Source organism: Cydia fagiglandana, chromosome 15, assembly GCF_963556715.1.
Source record: "Cydia fagiglandana chromosome 15, ilCydFagi1.1, whole genome shotgun sequence".
NCBI lineage: Eukaryota > Metazoa > Arthropoda > Insecta > Lepidoptera > Tortricidae > Cydia > Cydia fagiglandana.
In genome coordinates, this window is record NC_085946.1 from 12,241,877 (window position 1) to 12,265,140 (window position 23,264).

A 23,264-nucleotide genomic window follows, 5' to 3' on the forward strand; every position below is an offset into this window, starting at 1 on the left:
CTTTTTCACAATTGAAGCATCATTCATCGTGTTATCAATACTGACAGATTTATAACTGCGGATGGTAGTCGATGCTATTACGTGTTACGTTAACATTGCATGAAAATCTCACGATAACGAGTGCGTTGGCACAATAATTTCCAACAAAAGCGTAATTCTATTGACAACTGAATCTAGTACCAATCGTACCTTTGTAATACATATTACTGTTCGACATAGCAAGCCCCGCTTACTCAAGGCGCAGTAAACCAGTATCTGTGGCTTGCATAAGTTGATTACAATTGTTTGCCGCAAGCTACAATCGTAGGTACGCTAACAATGACAGAATTAATCCTCTTTAAAGTTACAGGCCATAATGCACCTTTACGTCGGCTAGGTAAAAAAACCTTATCGCTTTAATGCGTTAACTTATGCACTGCACGGTTTTCTAAACGGTCGCAATTATTCAGTATTTATCTTATCCCACATAAGCGTTATGCATGAATTGCACTCGATCGATATAATCATATGCGGAAATTCTTTGTGCGCAGATTCATCAAGATAACAGTGCGTCTAGCTAAGCATTGCATTAAACTCTTCAAGTTGAGCAAACCTATGATCTTCAGATTCTTGAGATCCGGTTTTTCAATTCGAAGACTGCGCGAAGCATCCACCGTGAAACAATCCCGACAAACATGACCATCATTATAAATTACGAACAAAGACGGTGAAACGGCTACGCAAGACCCAACGGGCTGTAGCGATAGCTCGGACGACACCATTGTTTAGACTCCTATCAAATTGTCAACCCCCACTTTCATACATTTTATAAAGTACAATATGAAGTGGCAGCTCGCTATGTATTGTGATCCTAAGCAATATTTCTTGCGCGTTGTCGTGCTCTGTGAGTTACTGCCGCAGAACCGGACTTTACGATGTGTGGTGTATCCGGGGAATTCCTTTTACGAATTCTGCTGTTGAATTTTGTGTACATTGAGAACAATTATGTGACATGTGAGGAACTTCCGAATAACGTTTTCAACGCAAACATAAGAGATTATTATGTGAAGGAGGATGATGTAAGTACTTCATGAATGACTTTCTTTAAGTACATTTAATAGCTTAAGACAAGCATAAAAGGTTTAGCTGGAAAAAGAAAGGAAGGCCTAGAATTGGCATTAATAGGTGGCATCCAAGGTGTGAAGCCAGTAAAACAAAGTTCTACCATCCTGGTTGCTTCATAGTTGAGTAGTCTTTTTCAGTCGACGATTGTATTTAGACGCAAAGCTTCACTCCTAGCTCCAAGCCTAATAGGCCTTCATATTCTTAGTTTAATAATGTCACTCTAAAGTTGCTCACCTATTTATTTTAGAACTCTACTAATGTGAAAACCCTGCAGAAAGAAGAGGTAGGCAGATATGCCAGCTTTGCTCCGATTCGCAACCCAATACGATTTAAGGTAAGATTTCTAAATGCAACAAATAGCGTCACCTTTTACTTTTATCAATTGTATATATTATTATTATCTAAACAGTGTGAAAAGATAAGTCGGGCCCTGGAGGGAAACTACCTTAAATCCTTAAGTTGGCTCATTTTACTTCAAGGAGACAAACCTTTATTTTTAAAAAGAAACAAAACTGCATTCAAAGACTTTTCGTTTTTTCTTCTTTTTTGCTTGTTTAAAAAAATGTTGAGTACCTATATTAGATTCCTTTAAGTAAAATGAGCCAGCTTAAGGATTTAAGGTAGTTTCCCTCCAGGGCCCGACTTATCTTTCCACACTGTATACGATTGTATGTACAACATACAGGCATGCCACTGAAAATTACAACTGTATTTTCATAAAATTAAATCTATTTAATTACTTAATTAACCTATTAAAGGGCACCCTGCCACAAGTATGCACCACAAGTATATAATATTTTATATACCTAAATAAACTGCATAATAATACATTCATAAAAACTAATGAAACGAAGTAATAATAGTTATAGGCCACCCGTATTGAAAGCGAGGACCTACAACTATAATAATAGTAAAAAAAAAAGTATGCACCAGCCCTAACTATACGCTTAACTGTAAGACACCACTTGCTTTTGTTTTAATATGACATCCCAGTCTTAATTGCGACTAATTTAATAACTGTCGCAACTTGAACGATGCAATTACACCCAAGGAATTAACCCTAGGTAAATAGGCTGTTATTAAGTCTAGAATCTCGCGTAGGCTTATAATGGCGGCGGTTTGAGGTGTAATTACCGTCACACTTAGTCCATTCATCGCATTTCAAATGCAGAATTGTGGGAATATATCATTCGCCGTTCCACATTCCTGATAACTTGTCAGCGGAAACGTGACTCAACTGTACAAGTACAGTCGAAATAAAGTTTCAGTTTATATGATTTGTGGCTGTTATTATGTTAATTCGTAAACGCGTCGCGTCGCGCTAAACTGACCAGTATAACATTGGCTTCCGAATCCTCCGAGAAATAAGTGCCCGAGACCGGGACCCTGGTATTCTCATCACAGGTGTAACAACAGACGACGACTCTCGCGAAGTGTTTATTCTTTTTCAAAAATCAAACCTTAGTTTTAATATAGGTATAGGGTGTGAGGCTTAAATTGTGTATTTAAGGATTCTTTGGGCTAATGAAATGACTCAAATGACATACCGTCATTCATAAAACAATAAAATTAGGAGTAAGTTTGTTTTATCCCTTTCTTACTAATACATAACATAAGTCTAAATCCTTTAGTACCGTTTGGTAACTAAAAATTGGTAACCAGCTTCGAAACGGGAAAAATAAATCCCGGGTTGTAACTGGTTACAAAATGGGACTTTTAAATTACTGATTCGTAGCCACGGTTGGTTAACCAGCTTCCAAACGGGAAAAAATATCCCGCGTTGTAACTGGTTACAAAATGGAACTTTTGAAGTGGCTCATTAAGTTGTATACAGGGTGGAAAGTTGAGATGGGGCAGTGAAGGCAGCTTGCTGTCACTCGAAAATGGTCTTGGGAAACCATCTCTAACTTTTTAAGTGGTGACAATTGGCATTTACAAGTTTTGATAAAATCTACAGTCAGCGAGAAATTATCAGTAAAACTTAAAATAAACGTATGCAATGACAATAAGTCTGAAGTGCTTTCGTATGTACACCGTTCGAGCCTCGAATTGGTAGAATAAACTCCGATCAGTAACTCCGTCCCAATACGTAACCGGCTACAAACAGGTAATTTTGGATTCCCATTTTGTAGCCGGTTACAAAATTTTGTTACCAGACGGTACCACTCTGGCCCAATTCGTAACCGGCTAGATACAGGGAATTTTAGATTCCCATTTTGTAGCTAGTTACCAAATTTAGTTACCAAACGGTAACACGCTGGCCCAATACGTAACCGGCTACAAACTGGGAATCTTGATTCCCATTCTGTAGCTGGTTACGAAATTTTGGTTACCAAACGGTACTAAAGGCAAGTAGAAAGCACCTGTAGGAGATAAAGAATTAAACAGACAGATAACGATGTCATTCAATAAATAGAATCATAGTTTGTTATCGAGACTTGAATCTGTTGCAGATCTGAATTATGCTAGCTGCTAACAGTCGACTAAAAACGTTTTTCATATTAGGTGGTATAATGGTATTGTAAGGTAATGTGTAAATTCTCAGCATTCACGGCAATTTGCCGCCTAAGTGGGATCACACCGCGGCATAGCGGGGAACACTTTCCCGTGACGGCGGCCTCGAACGGTTAGCGATATCAGATTCTCGGTATGGATGAATCAAGGCAATGAGATGACCTCTTGCTGATTCATTGATTCCTGGTAGGATAACGGATATTTTAGAAACAATAACAAAAAAGCTTATAATTTCCAATTGCGAATAAGGTAAACGTACTATTGCTCGACATGCTAATGCCCAATAGATGACACCTTGCTGTCACTTTTATTGCCAATGACTTAAGTTTCATGATGTCATGTACTGGGACCGCGTCGAGCACCAGTACCACCACCTTAGATGAATCAAGGCAATGAGATGACCTCTTACTGATTCATTGGTTCCTGGTAGGATAACGGATATTTTAGAAACAATAACAAAAAAGTTTATAATTTCCAATTGCGAATAAGGTAAACGTCTGTGGCCATGAGTAAGCCCATTCATAATAAAAAAAAAAACGTACTATTGCTCGACATGCTAATGCCCAATAGATGACACCTAGCTGTCACTTTTATTGACAATGACTTAAGTTTCAAGATGTCGTTCGTGTACTGGGATCGCGTCGAGCTCCAGTACCACCACCTTAGATGAATCAAGGCAATGAGATGACCTCTTGTTGATTCATTGGTTCGATAACGGATAATCGGTTGGATAACGGATATTTTAGAAAAAATAACAAAAAAGTTTATTTTTCAATTGCGAATGCGAATAGCCAATCTGCAAATGATTAAATTTTAACCAAGAAGATTATTATTTTATAAATAAAAAGTCGAGACCTCCATGATTTTTGAAGTGAAAACTTCTTTAGCGGCGCTGTGCACTTTTTGTGACGGGGAAAAAATGTTAAACTCGCGACAGGTCACGTGACCGTAAGACGCGTAAGACGGACTCGTGACCTGATCGAAAACTGTTACAATTTGTAATCATTGAGTTTTCACTTCTGCCGGCACTCCCGGAGTGCAACCGGTTGTTTTTGTTTATTCTTTATTTCCTTTCAAATTCGTTGACTCGAAAGACGATTAAACAAATCCTTTCGCAAATCGAGCTAGAGTAAGCTCAATAAAGCTTACGTAGTGAAATAAAAAGAATGTCTTTTCAATCAACCCATAGGGCTGAAAGGGAAAAGCAACAAACTTCTACGCCAAACATGTACATAGCGTGCGAATGCTAGTCTCATAATATATTTAGAACAACTATGTCAAAGGCGTCTCCACAAGACACCTCGGGACTGCTCCGTCAATCGTAAAGGGCCGTGTGAAGGGGCAGTGCCCAGACGATCGTATCGAGCCAGCCAACCGTGCCGCGCGCCCTTCTAATTGGATTTAATTATAAAATAAAACGAAATTGTACCTCAATTTCATCGAATGTCTTTGAGGAGTACGTCTAGCGCCTTTTAGGGGAAATGACAGTCGAAAGATTTTTTTGATAAAGCGTTTGTGATGAAATACTTGTACTAAAAATAATGTAGGTTAAGTAGGTTTCATGTTGTAAAGGGGTCAAAAGTAGCTCGAAATGGTTCGTGTAAATTAGAATATTACACACGGTTGCTGCGTCGCCAGTTCCTTTTTCTTTGAACTTGGCTGGACACGCTACCGCGTGTCTAGATGTTTTCGTAATTTTTAGATCTGTTTTAGAGTTGTTAACTACTTTTATTACATTTATATTTTTAGGAGATTCCGGACAATGCTCTCTCCAGTTCAAGTTATAGCCGAGGGTTGCTGCATCACGACCACGGTGGGCATGAAGGTATGGCTGCTAAATTATTTCAAATTCTTCATTGCCATGATGTTATCCTAAAGGTTACATTCCGGTTGCGATAGCAACCATTGCTGCAATAGCAGTAAGAAATGGGCAATGTCAATATTCTGATAAAATGAGGGACGGAGTTGAATCGAACGTTCCAATCGCGAAGCAATACGGCAATGCAAGTAACTCAATTTATCAAGGAAATTGAAAGCAACATCACCTGCTGCTGCGATGCCGCACAAGGATCACTGCAGCAATAATGCTGCTGCAGTCGTAATTGGAATGTAACCTGTATGTCATATGAGCTACTCACATCACGACCTTGAGAAGAAACGTCGAGGGAAACAACGTGGTTTGAGTCTGCGTAGTGTGTGTGGTTGTGTGCCACTTTCGTTTGCCATATTAAGGAAAAAGATGCAATATTTGTGCCTTGGGAAAGTCCAGATTACAAATAACGAAGACGATTGGGACCAACCTCCAAGTCCCCATGTCATTTAGAATAGAGTTAGTTTTAGGAATCTTATTTTATTCCATTGTATCTCAAATTCGGTTGGAATTAGTCCTTTTAAAAGGACATCGGAACGTAGGAGGATAAGGCACTCTAATTTACAAATTCATCTCTTGAATAATAATAGTAATTGCAGGTAGTCTCTCACGGATGATTAAATGAATAAATACGAAACTAGCTACACTTATACTAAGACAATTACAATTAGCAATGTTGGTACCTTTTGCCAATAAAAATATTGCGATATAAATCCTCTAGCGACCGGTTCAGAAGCTGTTCTCGACAGGAACGGGAACAGGTTCTGAATGAAACGCCTAAAAAGCGCAAGTTCCCTTGCAACCCGAAATAATACAGGGGCCATTGACGTATAATATCTAAGGACAGGCACTACGGGCACTAAAAATGGTACTAGTCCAGCGGTGTTATTCACAAATTCCAGCCAATCGTGCAGTCTAACGCAACTAGTTGCGACCAATAGCGCGCGTAATGCGAACTCATCAACCAATCACGCGCGTGATGCGAACTCATCAACCAATCGCGTTGTAGCGGTGTCACACCGCTGTACTGGCCCCTGTCATGCCTCATTATTATTGCCCGTAAAGCCAGTCCCTAGATATCTATGTCAATGTCAGGGACAAGCTGGGCAAGACATCCGGACAGGTCTTCTTATTTGTAGGCAGGCATGTTTTAAGGATGACTCACGTTAGACCGGGCCGTGTCCGAGCCGGAGCTTCCGGCGCATCGTTTTCCATGGAAAGCGTCACGTGATCGCCTGTCATCTCATAGAAAAGTAACCCGGACACGGCCCGGTCTAATCATATAATATAATCTAATCAATAATGAGTCATTCTTTATTCGTAATTGTATGTATTTCAACCACAGACCAATCCCTATAGACCGAGCTTATAGGACGACTCGCGATCACCGCACGTATGGTGTATAGGTCAAATATAAGATTGCTCGCGCGCCACTCCGATTAGTTGCGCCCAAGATTACGACCTGTTAGCAGTGTGCACGAGTCTCAGAAAATAAATCGTAAACTATTGAATTCATTGGGAAATCATGGGATATTGCAGCATAAAATGGTGTGGCAAGTCATCTAAGACTTCTACTTACAAAACAGATGGAATAACATCCCACTGGAAAGTAAAATTCATTATTTCATTGAATAATGTTTCTTGTCCGCGGGGTTCATTTTATACTGGTCACTAAGCAGAGGCGCAGTAGTCCGTCCCTTTTCGTCAACTTGAAAATGCAATGTGCTATCCCTTTCCCTTTCGACTAGTGATGTGTCGATGATGGTTTCGTCAGTTGCGGAAACTTCGTGCTTCGTCATGCCGTATTGTACCATTTTAGACATAATATGTAGGTAATATGTTTTTAGAATCCTCTAGGCCAGCGGAGCCGCATGTTATAAGATGGACCTGATGATGAAAGACGTGCGAGGGAACTCGGTGTTGGTTTGTAATAGACATGTTGTATGGGTTTTTTAGAATCCTCTAGGTGAGCAGTTAGATCTCACGTCACGAGATTGACCTGATGATGAACTTCAAAGAAGTGCGAGGGAACTCGGTGTTGGTTTGTAATAGACATATGTTGTATGGGTTTTTTAGAATCCTCTAGGTGAGCAGTTAGGTCTCATATCACGAGATTGACCTGATGATGAACTTCAAAGAAGTGCGAGGGAACTCGGTGTTGGTTTGTGATAGACATATGTTGTATGGGTTTTTTAGAATCCTCTAGGTGAGCAGTTAGGTCTCACGTCACGAGATTGACCTGATGATGAACTTCAAAGAAGTGCGAGGGAACTCGGTGTTGGTTTGTGATAGACATATGTTGTATGGGTTTTTTAGAATCCTCTAGGTGAGCAGTTAGGTCTCATGTCACGAGATGGACCTGGTGATGAACTTCAAAGAAGTGCGAGAGAACTCGGAGTTGATTTGTAATAGGCATTATGTTATTGGTCCATTTGAATATGTTTTCAATACAATCTTCTATGACTTTAATAAAAGGGACAAAAAAATAATAATGATATTTTGGCGACACTTTTTTTCTCGTATCGAAAGAGATTGCGATTCTGAGTGGAAATAATATAAAATTTCTAAACTTTAAAATTCAAGTTCTGGGTACTTTAAACAGAAATGCCCTAACATGTTATGTAAAATTTTCAGGTACATTGTTAAATTACTTAATGAAATATTAAATTATTCAATATAATTATTAAGTAAGTTTACTCTAAGTATACTAAATTGGTAACAATTTTACCACAACAAATTTCGGTATCACTAGTAGCAATACCCACTACCTGTAATGAACATGTCCCATCCCTACGCTTACACGTGTCAGCGCGCCATGTTTGAAACGACCAATCGCAACGCCGTAAGCACCCCTCCCGCACCTCACAGTTTGGTGATTTGCGTCGGGAACAAAATGGCCAATATTAGGTTTCTAGAGGCGGTGTTCTGTGATTTCAACAGTATCCCAAACAATCGGGAGGCGGGAACGGGGCTAAAGTTAACACATAGAGACCTTTAGATAAAAAAATATGTTATTATTTTTAATAATTTTAATGTAAATTAGACCATAATGGCCTCTAATGAGAACCTGGAAGAAAGTGACGGCGGCACCGAAGATGTCGGTATTGTCGGTACAGCATTCGTTGTCGTACGTATTAGATTCATAATTGTTACATTATCTGCCGTGACTTATTTTTAAAACGTGTTTTTCAATTAAAAGACACATCAAGATTGTTTACCTTTTTTCTAATGCTAAAAAAACGAACTATAAATACATCTTTCGCAGGTTACGGAATACACGATGGCTACTACGAGGACGGCTCTCCCTACGGCCACGGTTACGCCTACATCCACGACGACCACGACTACGACCACGATGGACATGGACATGGACACGGACACGGACACGGACACGAGCACGGACATGGACACGGACACGGACACGGCGGGCATGGGCATTACGGACACCATCTGGGACACCGACATCATAAACACCACGACCATCATCATGTAAGGGACAATTTATTTATTTATTTATAAATTATATATATTCCTCACGCTGGCATTGTGTTGGAGACTTCTGAGATAGTTAGATTATTTGGTTAAATCCACTTTATTAATGCGTTTTGTTTCGGCGAAAAGTTTATCCAATCAAGAAAATTCCGAGAAAGTCGTATTCGTGCAAAAATATACTCGTCTACAGATGAGATTGTCTCATATTTGTTTGCGCTTTATAAATACCAGCCAGGATTCATCGTCCTGTTTGAATAAAAGGTGCTCGCCTTACCTGACTGTGGGATTATTATGAATATTGTCTTCTTTTGTTTTGTAATCATTAGTCATTATGGTATCTCGAGATATGTAGCGTGACCGTTCCGCTCTTCATTGCTCAGCATCTCATTGTTACATGATTCTGTGACAACACATCCGTACTATCTCAATAGGTGGACTGTTATGATGGAGGCTGGCTTATAAAAATTACGATCTAACTTTTGTTGTTATCAACTGAAATAGATGTCTTATATATCTACTAAATAAAAATAACAATCTCCCATAAACTGTCCGAATTTCTCGAGTATTCCTTGTCCAAAGACCAGTCCAGTTAATGTTAATTAACATTTTAAACTGATGCGGTTACGTGTTTCGTGAGCGTACTATACCGAAATGCATCGAGATTCAATCTACAAGTAGTCATCGAATCCAAATCCTTTCTAAATTCAAATGTACGGTTATTGCTACCCACTAACTTCCTATGCAGCTGCTTTATCCCACACAGTATCCTGTTTAGGCGTTATTTATGCAATGTTTCGAATATTCACGACGATATTATCCCATCGAAAACAACAGTGTGCACTGTGCACTGTGTGCAGCCATGTCTAGTGTCTTTAACTTCTCGGGTCTCTAACCGACTTAGATATTTAGTACTTAGATTATATTCATTGTTGCTACTTAACTGGTTTAATATCCTCTTTTTACCACGGTGCAACCTGTCAAGTTATTCAAGTTTTACGTTATGCAGAACAGGCGTCTTATGAAAATGGCAGCATACGATTTCTAACTTTAGAGAAGTTAAATTTATCATTTTACTTTCGTTGTTAAAGTAATCGCAGTTACACTAGGTACTTGGATAGATACCTAATAATAAAGTATACAATCGAATTAGGTATTTCTCAAAAACACGCAGGTAATACAGGTAGGTAGGTATTATGTAGTATCTTCCTACCTGTAACCTGTAACACCATTTTTAAGGAAAAGGTACAGGCTATGGTTTGATCTATAACGGATATCTAGATTTTTGTATATAACCTGTATTTATAAATAAAGGGTTTTTACTTCATGACATTATGTAATCATCAGCAGAAGTAGCAATTGCGGGCGAGGTATTCAAAATATTCTGAATACTTACATATATGAACGTGTGCACTTTGATTATTAGACACACACAGTCAAGATAAATTCGAACCTTAAAAAATGGGTCACCTTGCAAGGATCAACTTAGTTTTTTTACCAACAACATCGCCAGCTGATCCCTCGAACCTCGAACATCTGCCGATAAATTTACTTTATTTACAGCTGGCCACAAAAGCGTTATTATGGCCAATAGCAGGCATCGCCCTCCTCGGCGCCGCTGCCGCTCTGGTCACCAACCCCGTCCTGCTTCAACTTGGTGTCGTCTCCGGGAAACGACGGAGACGCGACACCTTGGAGACATCAGGAGAATCAGGATCTGACGAAAACTGGCCACTTGATCCGTACAGCGTCGATAGAAAGAGCAAGAAAGGATCGCTTGCTAAGAAAGTCCCTGGTCATGTGTCGAAATCGGAAAGGAATCGATTTGTACCGATACCTCTTAAGTTTAATAAAGAGCATTGATCGATATGTAAGTTACTGCATTTTTGGTAATCTTTGTTTTATAAATGCAAGTAGGTACTTTCGGTTCGATTCAATGTTACTCATGTTATTCCTAATTAGCTCTAATTGGTGACTGATAGTGAATTTCCTGTGATAATCTGGAAACACTACTTACTTAAGTCAAGTACCTATAATACTTACTTAATAAGTCAAGTACTTAACTACCTAAGTGTTGTAAAATAATAAATTCTTATCAAAACTATTTATTTACAATTACTTACAGTTTAACTCCCACAATAGCCCAAAACACTTTCCAAAAACACACACAAAACCTAAACCAAAACGTTCACAATGCACACACTACAACACAAACATTATGCGAATAACGATGCGAACAGATTAATAGCCACACAGTTTTGTCAACAGTTCTCGATAAAACGATCTAAACAAACTGTAAACTGTCAATTGTTATAGCGAACGTCATCTGCGTCTGCGCGTACCGATCATACGGTGTTTAGCTTACGAAAGGAGTGAAGTTGGGCCCAAGACACTTGCATGTCGCGTGTAGTTTTGAATGAAGTTAGCACCTGATTGGTTGGTTGTTTGCATGTGTGCGCTGCGCTCGCGCCGGTGTTGAAAAAACTCGTCCAAGATCTATCATGATATGTAGGTGTGCGTGAATATGTGTGCGTAATTATTGGTCGGAGAGGAAGAGGGTTGTGGGGTTAATTTGGAAATATTATGTATGACAATTTTGATCCGAGGAATATTAAATGTCATAGTTTTACACGATTTTCTTTGCTGGCTCTAACAACAGGCTTCAGTTTTATATTTATAATTAATTAAGCTTAGTTCTCGCATGACTATTTACAGTAGTTAGAATTTCAAATTTAATCGCTCTTGTAGTTCTTAATTTTCTTGCACAGTCTGGGCTACACTACACGTTTTCTGTGGTGTGCGATCAAAATCGCTGCCAAATTAACTTGGTCTAACTCTGTACCTATTTTATCAACAGACTTAATTTTTTTGTATTAATAAATTCAGTTAGGGTGATACTCCACCTATCCAATAGTGAGATTCACTGACAAACTGACACTGGACGGGTGGAATACCACCCTTAGTAGGTACCTATATCACAGATTATACAGGGTGTTTGGTACATCGATTGCTAAATTAAAACGGCAGATAGGTTGAGTCATTTGCTATCGTCTCAGGCTTAGAAATTTTTAATTTTGCGCACGTTTTTTTTCAGCTCTATGCCAGTTTTTCGTAAATTTCAAATTTTTACTTGCGCAAATCACTCAACCTATCTGCCGTTTTAATTTGGCAAACGATGTACCAAACATCCTTTATAATAGTTCTTACGACCTATATACAAGGGGCAAACTGAAAGTTTTCAGAATATAAAAAACTGTACCTAGTAATTAGGAGCTTCATTTATTTAATGTTGGTTTTTGATCACAATCACTGTGAAACACAAACACACACTGTTCATTCTCCCAAAGCCAGCTGTTGTATAGAATTCATCGAGTTTTTTTACGCATAAAATACTTATTCATGCATTTTTTTTACTGGACCTGTGTCATAGGAATATTGAGGGATGTCATAAATTTATTAATCTGCTATTCTGCTGATAAGGTATATGTGCCATTAATGGGACAGACGGGTCAGTATACAATTCAAGCACCATGGTGCCATCTATGGGTATAAATACAAATGAAACTCTGCGTAACATGCTCAACAACCGGTACACACTGCGCTCACTTCCCACAATCTAATGTCACAATGCCAGTCTAGATGGCGCTATAAACAAAAATTAAAATATTTGGTTTTTCTATAAAGGGGTCATATTTTTACGGTTGAATATCAATTTGTAGAATTAGGATGTAAGTAATCAAAATTAAATACAATAAATACGCAGTCATGTTGTTTTTATTTTAATTAAGACATTTATTATTCCTCTTTGAAGAGTAGGTACAATACTGCATTCGGTTCCTCTCGCGTTTTAAATATTTAAACTTTGAAGCCCAACTGTAAAAGAAACAAAGACATCAACACCTAATCAAAAAGATGTTTTTTAGGGTTCCCTACCCAATGGGTAAAAACGGGATCCTATTACTAAGACTCCGCTGTCCGTCTGTCCGTCTGTCTGTCACCAGGCTGTATTGTAATATATATAAAATATAGTGGTTAGAAACATTTTTGCTTGCGTACCTTTGGGGCATTTTCAGCGACACATTTGAACAGCAAAGCAGCCCTTTCACATCCCTTTTCACCGTCGCTCACTGACTCGTCGTTAACTAGAAACAAAATAAATATAAAAGGTTACAATTATTTTTACTATACCGGATATACCTACATCTGCCGTTCCATAAAAATAAAACACTATACCTAAACATTAATAGCCCCATAATACCCATAGTAAAATTTGTTCAGTATGTACAAAGAGAATAGATAGTATAGAGGGGTAGTATACGAAATTATATATGTCTTAGGTATGTACCTACATTCTATACACCCCTTAGGCGAAGCGCGCACTAGGGCCATTAATATTTTTTGTCGCAAAAATGCAACGTATGTTAAACTCATACCCAGTGGATATTAGCAATTTTTGTAGGTACTTAATTAAACACAATGTTACAAAAATACCCGTCAAAACTACTCATGCTGGAAATTGAGAATAAGTAAGTATATATAACTTTATCCTAATAAGGAGCATTTAATAGGTACACGTACCTAATATAATAACGCTACTACTGCCTTAGTTCCTAAAAACTCCTATTGTGTTGTTTTTTATGTTCGTTGCTGTAAGTTTTTCTTGTTATTTTGCGACAGTAAGTGACTTTTTTTTATTTAAGGAGTATTCAATTAAATTACCCTTTGAACACGTATCGGCCAATTTTTTCGCATTAGCCATTCTTTTGTCATCGCCTTTCTGCGTCACCTCAGCAATTTTGTAGCCATGTTCCAAATCGTACATTCCTTTATCATTCATCTGGAAATGAAACAGAGGAAGGCATAATATAGATCTTCGTAAGGTCAGCCTAGCAATGTACAAATTGCAGAACATTCCCAAAAAGCGGAAACGTTCTCGAGAATGTTCTCAGAACATTCCTGCAACATGGAAATTATTGTTTAAACAAGAGAATATACTTGAAATAAAGTTTAAATAGGCATAACTTAAAACTAAATGTTATTATGCATATATTATTGTCTATTACAGTTAGCTATTTTGTTGATGTGATAAATTTACCAATACGTTGCTTAAATTCTCACTTTATATCAGAGAACATTTCGACTTTCGACAATTTTTTCCAAAATTTTTTTTAGTTTCATTAGAATCTAGAGGCCGCTATCTCCCGACATGCCAAATCTCAGCGCGCTCGGACCAACTTGAAAAAATTAAAAAAAAAGTCGGCCATTTTGTTTTTTTTAATGCAGTTTGTTTTGTCTCGGGGCCCTCTATGACATTTGGTCGAGCACCCCCCACCTATCACGCACCGTTTAAAAGTTGCCATACAAAATAAAAGTGGCCAGTTTTCCCGCAATTGTAGCATTTTTCCAAAAAAAAATTTTTCATAGGTTTCTAGGGGACCCTGAGATTCCGTGACCAAAATTTCAGCGCGCTAGGACAAAATTCAAAAAGTTTTAATAAAAAGTCGGCCATATTGAAAAAAAATGGCGGCGTCAAAAACTGCCAGGGTCCCTCTATGACATTTGGTCGAGCACCCCCCACCTAAGTCTGACCGTTTGGCCGGGCCGTCATACATTTTTCTGACCGGAAGCGGACGACCAAAAGTCGGAATTTTCTGGGGGTAAAGACTACACCTAAACTATCGTGAATATTCATGGTATAAACTACGATAAATAAATAAATTCTCGTTCTCGAGAACATTCTCAGAAGTTACCGAGAATTTCTCATGTGGAAAGTTTCGCAACTTTGGAAAGTTCTCGTGCGTGCATTGCTACTCGCTGACTCAGCCCATGGTCAGAGTGAGACCTATATCTATTGTTGGTTGTAGAAAATGTTGACCATGCTTTGAGTAACCGAGAGTAAAATGATATATGTAATAAAATTAGAGCAAAGAATTATTAATGATAAAAAGTACACAAAAGTCAAAGATATAAAAAGTACACAAAGGTGCCAATGTGTTTGGAAGCCACAAATTTTAAACATTTTCGAGAAACAGGCGCAGGCACCCGGTACTGACAATTAACTTATTAATAACCTTAAAACCCAACTTACGCTCCCCTCAACCCTATAAGCGCAAGCCAGAAGGCACTTAGTCTCCTTATCAGTGGGTGTTTTCATGCTCTGCAGAGCCATCAGCTCGCTCATCTCCACTGGATGGTCCTTCTGACACTTCATTATGTATTTCGTGAATTGGATCTTTACCTCCTCGTCTGTCATGGAGGCCTAAAACGTGAAAAAAATATTCAATAGATGTTCTAATCTCAATAAAGTATAACGGACGACTCACGTTAGACCGGGCAATGTCCGGGCCGGAGCTTCCGGAGCTTACTTTTATATGACATGACAGGCGATCACGTGATGCTTTCCATAGAAAACGATCCGCCGGGCACCGGGTCGGACACGGCCCGGTCTAACGTGAGTCATCCTCTGCTGAAAGATATACAAATATGTAGGTAAATCAATAAAATACAAAAAGACTTACGTAAGCATGACTGCTGCAAAGTGCCAGCGCAAGCAGCGTGTTCAAGAACATTTTTATTATATTTTATTATTTTAGATTACTGCAGACACACAAAATATAAAAACATAATGATAGTAAAAACATAAGCGCTCAGTTTATAATACCTCAAAACCAGATGTTATCGCGATACTGACATAATTATACTCTATTTCAAAGTATAAATAAGCAGGAACCTACAATTTTTCGGTACTTATATTATTTAAAATTTAAATATCTATCTTAAATCTTAATTTAACCTATAGGTACTTATCATGAATTTCGTGTTTTGATAGCAATCTGCATAATGCATTGACCTTGCCGGGTCACTGAAATATCTGAAAACCAGAAATTATTTTGTTAAATATCGGAAGAGAAATGATTACACCATTATTTTAAATACTGATACCCATCTTTTTTCATTTCATGCATTTACTGAGTACCATAAATTACAAAAATAAGTAGGTACCTACTTACCTGAATAACCCACCTACCCTAACCCTACCTTGTAGGGTGGTTCAAAAAACATTTTCTTTTTCCTACGGGGCACCCCCTTATTTTGTTACACTTATTATGCTGATAAAATACACCAAGTTTCGTAACTTTATCTCAACTATAAGGGGGTGCTCAACCACTTTGAAATTTTGTATGTTGTATGAAACCCAAAAAAAAAGTATTTATTATTCAGATGTTTATTTAAGTATCTATTTTCACACTATTTGCACATGTCATTTATAAGTTTTAAAGTAGAAAAACATTTTTATTTCTATTTTTTATAATCTTTATAAAAATGTTTATTTACTTAATAACTTTTAAATCACACTTTCTAATAATGTCAAAACTACTACTTGCATAAAAATCTAAAAAAATATAATTTTTTTTTGCGTTTCATATAGTTAACATACAAAATTTCAAAGTGTTTGAGCACCCCCTTGTAGTTGAGATAAGATTATAAAACTTGGCGTATTTTGTCAATATAATAAGTGTAACAAAATGAGGGGGTGCCGCTTCTTCTAGCTAGAGTTTCAATTTTTCCCATACAAACGTGAACCACCCTACTATTACCTAGGTAAAAATGTGTAATTTATATCAATTTATATCAAATCAAAACGATACCTATATTATACGGGGTTTAGCACTGCACTGCGCTCCAAAACATGCATAGCTATCGAAAGGGAGAAGACACCGCCAGGCTGAAATGGGACTGGGCAGGTCACTTGCTTCCCAATCCCAACTAGGGGAGTCGTGGGAATCGGGGAAATTGCCCACCAGTGGGACGCAATAATAATCATGATTGTATAATTAAATATATAATATAGGTAGGTACCTACCTAGTAAACTAGATAGCTAAGATAACACCCCTATAAGAACGCCATCTTGTAGTAAATGTAATTAGTAAACGTCGTTTCATGCGTCTTACACAACTCTATTTCATTTTATATTTTCCGTCGTGAAATAAGTCTAAATAAATAAGTTAAGATCGATTTTCACCAAACTTAATGGACCGACCAAAACCAGGCGTGGCTCACTCCGCGATTTCGTCGCTTTGCTACAGGTAGCTAAAAGTGCATCCGTTCGACCCCAATTTTGGGGTTTGCCATAAGCCGCGCGTGGCGCTGCCACCACCTAGCGGCCATATCTGTACTGATCGTAACAGACGCGTTTTGTTAGAGAGTGAGTCTTCTGAACCTAGTACTATTATTTATTCTGTGCCAAAACGAAGCTCCTCAATAAAGATTAGGTACTTTAATTAAAGTTCCGAGCAGGCCAAAGAGATTATTGTCATAAAAAATAATAAAACTAATCTGAGTACTCGAAATCTACACTTTTATTTTTCTAACTTAGGTAGGTAATTTTATAATAGTAATTTTTTCGTATTTTTCCCATCGCCAAATCATACAGCGCTGAAACGAGAACACAAAAATTATTAATAATTGATTCAACTCGCAATGATGGACATATATACTGTAATTTACTGTATTCATACCAGCAACTTGAAAAAAATCGGCTTTACATTTTTTGTACCTGTCTACGTTTTTGATTTTCAGATGCCTGATTCAATAACTAAGTAAGTACATTACATATCTACACTGAGAGAAAAGTACAACAAAAACACACTTAGAATTACAAAAATACACTTAATCCGGGGACAAGGAGAGTTAACAAATAGGAACAAATTGACTTTTGCAATTTCTATTAGTTCTTGCAATTTCTATTATCTGTTTGTTGAAATTATATTTGAGATTACTGAGCTGTTTGTAGAAATAAATAAACTTTACAGAAATAGTGAAACGTCCATAATTATTACTAAAACTTCAGTTTTTCCCCAGTACAGAACTGTTTTTTAATTCCTGGTGATGATTTTTCTCTCAGTGTACAAGTTCCAAAACTCATTAAGTATTTAAATCTGACCTGATGAGCGAGATGACAAAAGTACAATTTACGACTTACGAATCAAAATTGTCGGCAGCACATTTGAAGATTTTTGCTGCTCTTTCACATTCCTTCCTTTCTCCAATGATTTCTTCTTCGTTTACTGCAATAATATATGTTTATGAGTGCTTTAAAGAGTTTAAAGGATGACGTTAGACCGGGCCGTGTCCGAGCCGGAGCTTCCGGCGCGGCGCCTCGTTACTAATATGGAAAGCGTCACGTGATGACCTGCGTCACGTGATGACCTGCGTCACGTGATGACCTGCGTCACGTGATGACCTGCGTCACGTGATGGCCTGCGTCACGTCATGTCATAGAAAAGTTAGCGCCGGAAGTTCCGGCCCGGAGACGGCCCGGTTAAGTCATCCTTATCGCTGTAGGGATTTCAAAATATTTTATTTTGTTTGGTCTTATTAGACTGGTAGTTGTTGCATTGGAAATTCTCATATCATTGTTTTAATAACCCCATATTAGAAAAAAATGTTTTTTTCCTTGTGCAATAAAAATAAATAAACTCAGGTTACCACGTAAACAAGTTTTGGTGAAGTCCTCGCTTTTCTTCTTTTTTTCCGCATCGTCATGGTACGCTGTCTCCGCAATCTCTTTCATACCTTCAGCTGATAGTTTGCCTTCTTCATCAGTCTGCAAATTGAGAGTTTTAAAGGCAATAAAAAGAAATAGGTACACTGTCGCATGCAGAAAAAAACCGGGCAAGTGCGAGTCGGTCTCGCGCACGAAGGGTTCCGTACCATAATGCAAAAAAAAAAAAACAAAAAAAAAGCAAAAAAAAAAAAGCAAAAAAAAAAACGGTCACCCATCCAAGTACTGACCACTCCCGAGGTTGCTTAACTTTGGTCAAAAATCACGTTTGTTGTATGGGAGCCCCATTTAAATCTTTATTTTATTCTGTTTTTAGTATTTGTTGTTATAGCGGCAACAAAAATACATCATCTGTGAAAATTTCAACTGTCTAGCTATCACGGTTCGTGAGATACAGCCTGGTGACAGACGGACGGACAGCGAAGTCTTAGTAATAGGGTCCCGTTTTACCCTTTGGGTACGGAACCCTAAAAACGAATAAAGTACCTAATACCAACTAGTTTTTTGTCAAAAATTTCACTTGATGTGAGTTTTTATCGCTAGCTTACTTTACTTTACTTACTTTACTTCCTCATCATCAGATCAACTCGATGGTACTATAATATTGCATTGTGTCCCAACTTTCATAAGCTTTCAATATGTGAAGATTTAGCTCAATGGAAAAATGGGAAATGCGTTTAATTTAACTTTAACGATTTGATTACCTACATAGGCTACATACTGACAACGGGACATGTGAAACTCAAACAAAAGCTCGATAAAGGAACGTTTCAAATAAGTTATAGAGAAGTATGTGCTATAGTAAAACTTAGACTTCCATGATCGCGATAGACTGCTTAGAATGCAGAAACGCGCCCTTCGCATTATTGATGGCAAACCCGTTGACTATCCTGCACAATCTCTGTTCATAAAGCACAAAATATTAACGCTACCGTGTATATATATACTGACCGCGTGTATGTATGCCAGAACAAATATCCACTTGTATAAATCCAGTGGTTCTACCCGCAGTCGCCCTGCCCGCAAGTTGCCTATTTTGCTCGCTCCTAAATGCCGGCTCGCGAAGTCACGAAAGTCACTAAATATCATGGGACCAACTCTCTATAACTCAGTACCGACTTATATAAAGGAGTCGAAAAGTGACACAATATTTAACAAAAAGCTAAAATTGTTACTCATTGAAAAAGCCTACTACTCAATTGACGAATTCATAGAGTCTATGCGTAACGATCATTGATTTGTATTTATTATTGTTAATAACATTTGCATGATTAATTTATTATTGTTAATAATATTTTTAATTATAAGAACCGAATGACTTGTAAAATGTACCTTTTTACCAATAAAAAATCTGTATCTGTATGTTCATCGATAGGAGTGGAAAATAAGTGACTCTTTGAAACGTTTTTGTTTTCATCAATAGTATTTCGCCGGTTGACAAGCAAAAGTCACTAAGTACTACCAAAAAATAAAAGTAACAATGCACTTTATTACACTTGTAACACGGTTTATTGACCAATAATTTCAATGGTGTTAGTTAGTGACTTTTTCTTGTCACCCGACGATTTATACTTAGCCGGAAAAGTGATATTACTGCATAGGTACTCGTGTGTGTAATAGTACATTTTACTGCAAGGGTACTAAATGCAATATTTGTGGCAACATGTACCTATATGGGTACCGGCGGGCCCCTGTTTCACCAATGTGACAGGTGCGACAATTGTAAAACATGACTGTTGCTGACGTCACAGGCATCCATGGGCTACGGTTACCGCTTACCATCGGGCGGGCCGTATTCCTGTTTGCCACCATCATTGTATTATTAAAAAAACTGTATGATAACGGAAAAAACAGATATTTCTCTTGCTAAGTTTATGACAATTGTCACAAGAAACACTACAATTGTCACAAAATTCCGACATATAACTCATTACCTGTCAAGAATTACCTACAATTCTTCTAAATCTTTGACTGAGTCAGAAACTTCGCAGGAGAAATATCTGTTTTTTTCCGATATAATAAAGTTTTTTAAATAATATACAATGATGGTGGCAAACAGAAATACGGCCCGCCCGATGGTATGTGGTAATCGTAGCCCATGGATGCCTGTGACGTCAGCAACAGTGATTTTACAATTCGTCGCACCTGTCACCGATGTGAAATTGGGGCCGGTCTACTCATTATTTTGAATCCAATAGGAAAATGTTTTTTGCAAAATTAAGCTACTGAGGTAAAATCCATGGCTGTTTTTATTATCTGGTGCTCACCACCGTGTAATTGCTTTGACATCGCCGACCTTGTAAAAAATAATGAGTGCGGACTTTGGACTCTAATTTAAAACAATAAGGACTATTTTACCTAGCGAATCTGGTATACCTTCCTGTGTAATACCTGTAGTGATTTTCTAGCTTCTGATGCGCGAAAAGATAATATTGTTATTATTGCAACGACTTGCCGCTTTTATGTGACTTATATGCTGCGAAAAATATGCGTGAAAATATTTTCACCGCAGCACATATTCTAAAAATCTAAGGTCAAAAAAGTTCGTGAATACTGTCGTCTTTTCTGTGGACGATAAGGACAAAAGTTAACGATTTGGATACATTTTTCTAAAATTTTAATCATTCACTTTTATGAAGTAGGTAACATACACACATAAGCTGGAAATTGTTAGCATGCCTATATATAAAGAAAACCACATTAGGCTTTAAAAGTCCTCTTAAGTTCATAACCATAACTTATATAGGTACTAAGAATGTTTTTGACCCTTCAGGTTAAAAGTAAAAACGAGATCGTTATTAAGCATAGAAAAAATATAAGTAAGAAACAGCACATTGTGCCACAGAATCATAGACGAAATGGCCGGTTTCACCTCAGCGTACCTATTACTAGGGTTGACCAGTGCTCATCTTCCGATGACGGTGTGAGGTGTGAGATACCTATGTTTAAAGTAAGTACGTTCAACCAGAGCAAGCAACACGACTTTTATACCTAGGCCACAGAATAAGTAACAATGCCGAGGCAAGATCGGCACACATTTAACCCTCTAACTTTAGGTCAGGTAGTTACTACGCGACTCGGTCCTAGTACATGCCATCTTGAAACTTAAGTAATTGCTCATAGAGGTGACAGCAGGGTGTCATCTATTGGGCATTAGCATGTCGAACACTAGTACCACCACCTTCTCTTCTTCTTAGTCGGTACATTAATGCCAGAGTGGTCGTAGTCATCATTGTGAATCTCGATGAGTGATGATCTTGCTAATACATACCACCACCTTAGTGTGTTACAAAGTAACACATAGTAAAACGTTTCATCATCTCAGCCATAAGATGTCCACTGCTGAACATAGGCCTCCCCCTTGGATCTCCATACGTGCCGGTTGGAAGCGACCCGCATCCAGCGTCTTCTGGTGACCTTAACAAGGTCGTCTGTCCATCTTGTGGGTGGACGTCCTACGCTGCGCTTGCTAGTCCGTGGTCTCCACTCAAACGTTTACATGTTGCAAAAAGTAAATGTCGGTAAAAACTTACCATCCCGGTCTTTTTATAGGCACAAGCCAGCATACACTTGATGTTGTCACCCTTCACTATCCTATGTGTGGCCAAATCCCTTATTTCTTCTGTGGACACCGAGTGTTCAGTAGCACACTCCAACACGTATTGGAGGTACTTCAGTTTTATGTCCGTGACGTTGGATGCCTGTTAAATATTGATTTATCTATTTAACCTTTATTCTACAAAAAATACCCTTATGGTAACATTCCATTTCTAACCGCAGCTGCATTACTGTCAATTTTACTATGGAAATTGACAATGACAGCGACGCGTTCAGTACCGGTAGTGCAGCTGCGCCGGTTAGAAATGGAATGTTATTGGGTGAGAAATGGTGGCAGTCTCACTGTAATACAACGACAAAAATACACATCATAGATCTTTACAGTCGCCATCAGATATATCAGAGCGGCCAAGGTGTTTACAAATATCTAAACATAAAACTCTATTATCTAGACGTTAAAATGCATGTTCAGAATTCACAGATATTTTGAAAAGCTTTTCCGCTCCAATATATCTGCTATAAATATTAATATATAGGTAATTACTGACTAAAGAGATGTCATATCACATACCATCGAATAACTAACGCACACCGTAACAAAAATAACAAAATTGTTGAAAGTCATCGTATTCGTAACTGACGCAATCTCATTCAAACTGTCACTCTATGAACCCAAACTACAAATGTGTAAAGTATTCCAAATAATCCGTTTTATACCTTTTTATGATAATAACGACGCCGCTACACAAAGAGGACTATTTTACACCTCACATAATTGAGGAGTTATTGCAAAATGTGTTTATTATTAAGCCCTATTTGTGAACTATGTCACTTTATGGAAAAATAACCTTAAATGCAGTTGGCGGTAACGTCATTTTTGACGTTTTTCCTATACAAATACTGATTTTGTTTACATAAGAGCTGTGGCACTAGAGTCCCTTTTCCCTTGGAAATGACTCAAAAGTCCAAAACCCTTTATCAATTACCACATGTTGCAAGAGAAGTTATTACAGTTTTTAATGTGATAGAAATCTATCTGTACACAATGAAGGATTCAAAAGCGAAAAAAGAACGTACAATTTCCAAATAACATTATAAATATAATATACCGGGTGTGGCCTATAATACGAGCAAAAAATTAAACTGTAGGCTGTACTCGTACT

At 37.9% G+C, this 23,264-nt stretch overlaps 2 protein-coding genes across 2 annotated transcripts; one reads left to right on the plus strand and one right to left on the minus strand.

Moving 5' to 3' along the window:
• The first annotated feature begins 562 nt into the window (after window positions 1-562).
• On the plus strand, window positions 563-11,032 carry LOC134671596 (zinc transporter SLC39A7-like). Its single transcript, XM_063529455.1, has 5 exons — window positions 563-1,058; window positions 1,352-1,438; window positions 5,368-5,443; window positions 8,754-8,922; window positions 10,456-11,032. The coding sequence occupies exons 1-5, from the start codon at window positions 915-917 to the stop codon at window positions 10,838-10,840; spliced, it is 861 nt and encodes a 286-aa protein (XP_063385525.1). The 5' UTR covers window positions 563-914; the 3' UTR covers window positions 10,841-11,032.
• Window positions 11,033-12,733: 1,701 nt separating this feature from the next.
• Window positions 12,734-22,763, minus strand: LOC134671597 (uncharacterized). The gene is made up of 9 exons (XM_063529456.1): window positions 22,673-22,763; window positions 22,077-22,244; window positions 18,468-18,585; window positions 17,962-18,046; window positions 17,411-17,414; window positions 15,066-15,236; window positions 13,697-13,814; window positions 13,034-13,119; window positions 12,734-12,850 (listed from the first exon to the last, which is right to left on the minus strand). Exons 1-9 carry the CDS (start codon window positions 22,724-22,726, stop codon window positions 12,833-12,835), a joined length of 822 nt encoding a protein of 273 aa, XP_063385526.1. The 5' UTR covers window positions 22,727-22,763; the 3' UTR covers window positions 12,734-12,832.
• Window positions 22,764-23,264: the final 501 nt, after the last annotated feature.

Bases quoted from the DNA above. Each gene is read 5' to 3' on its own strand.
- LOC134671596 (XM_063529455.1), top strand. From the start codon at position 915: ATGTGTGGTGTATCCGGGGAATTCCTTTTACGAATTCTGCTGTTGAAT. The intron at 1,059-1,351 runs GTAAGTACTTCA...TATTTATTTTAG, and splicing joins ATTATGTGAAGGAGGATGAT to AACTCTACTAATGTGAAAAC. The intron at 5,444-8,753 runs GTATGGCTGCTA...CATCTTTCGCAG, and splicing joins CGACCACGGTGGGCATGAAG to GTTACGGAATACACGATGGC.
- LOC134671597 (XM_063529456.1), bottom strand. From the start codon at position 22,726: ATGACTTTCAACAATTTTGTTATTTTTGTTACGGTGTGCGTTAGTTAT. The intron at 18,586-22,076 runs GTAAGTTTTTAC...CTCAATTTGCAG, and splicing joins CCTATAAAAAGACCGGGATG to ACTGATGAAGAAGGCAAACT. The intron at 13,815-15,065 runs GTAAGTTGGGTT...TTTCATTTCCAG, and splicing joins CTTATAGGGTTGAGGGGAGC to ATGAATGATAAAGGAATGTA.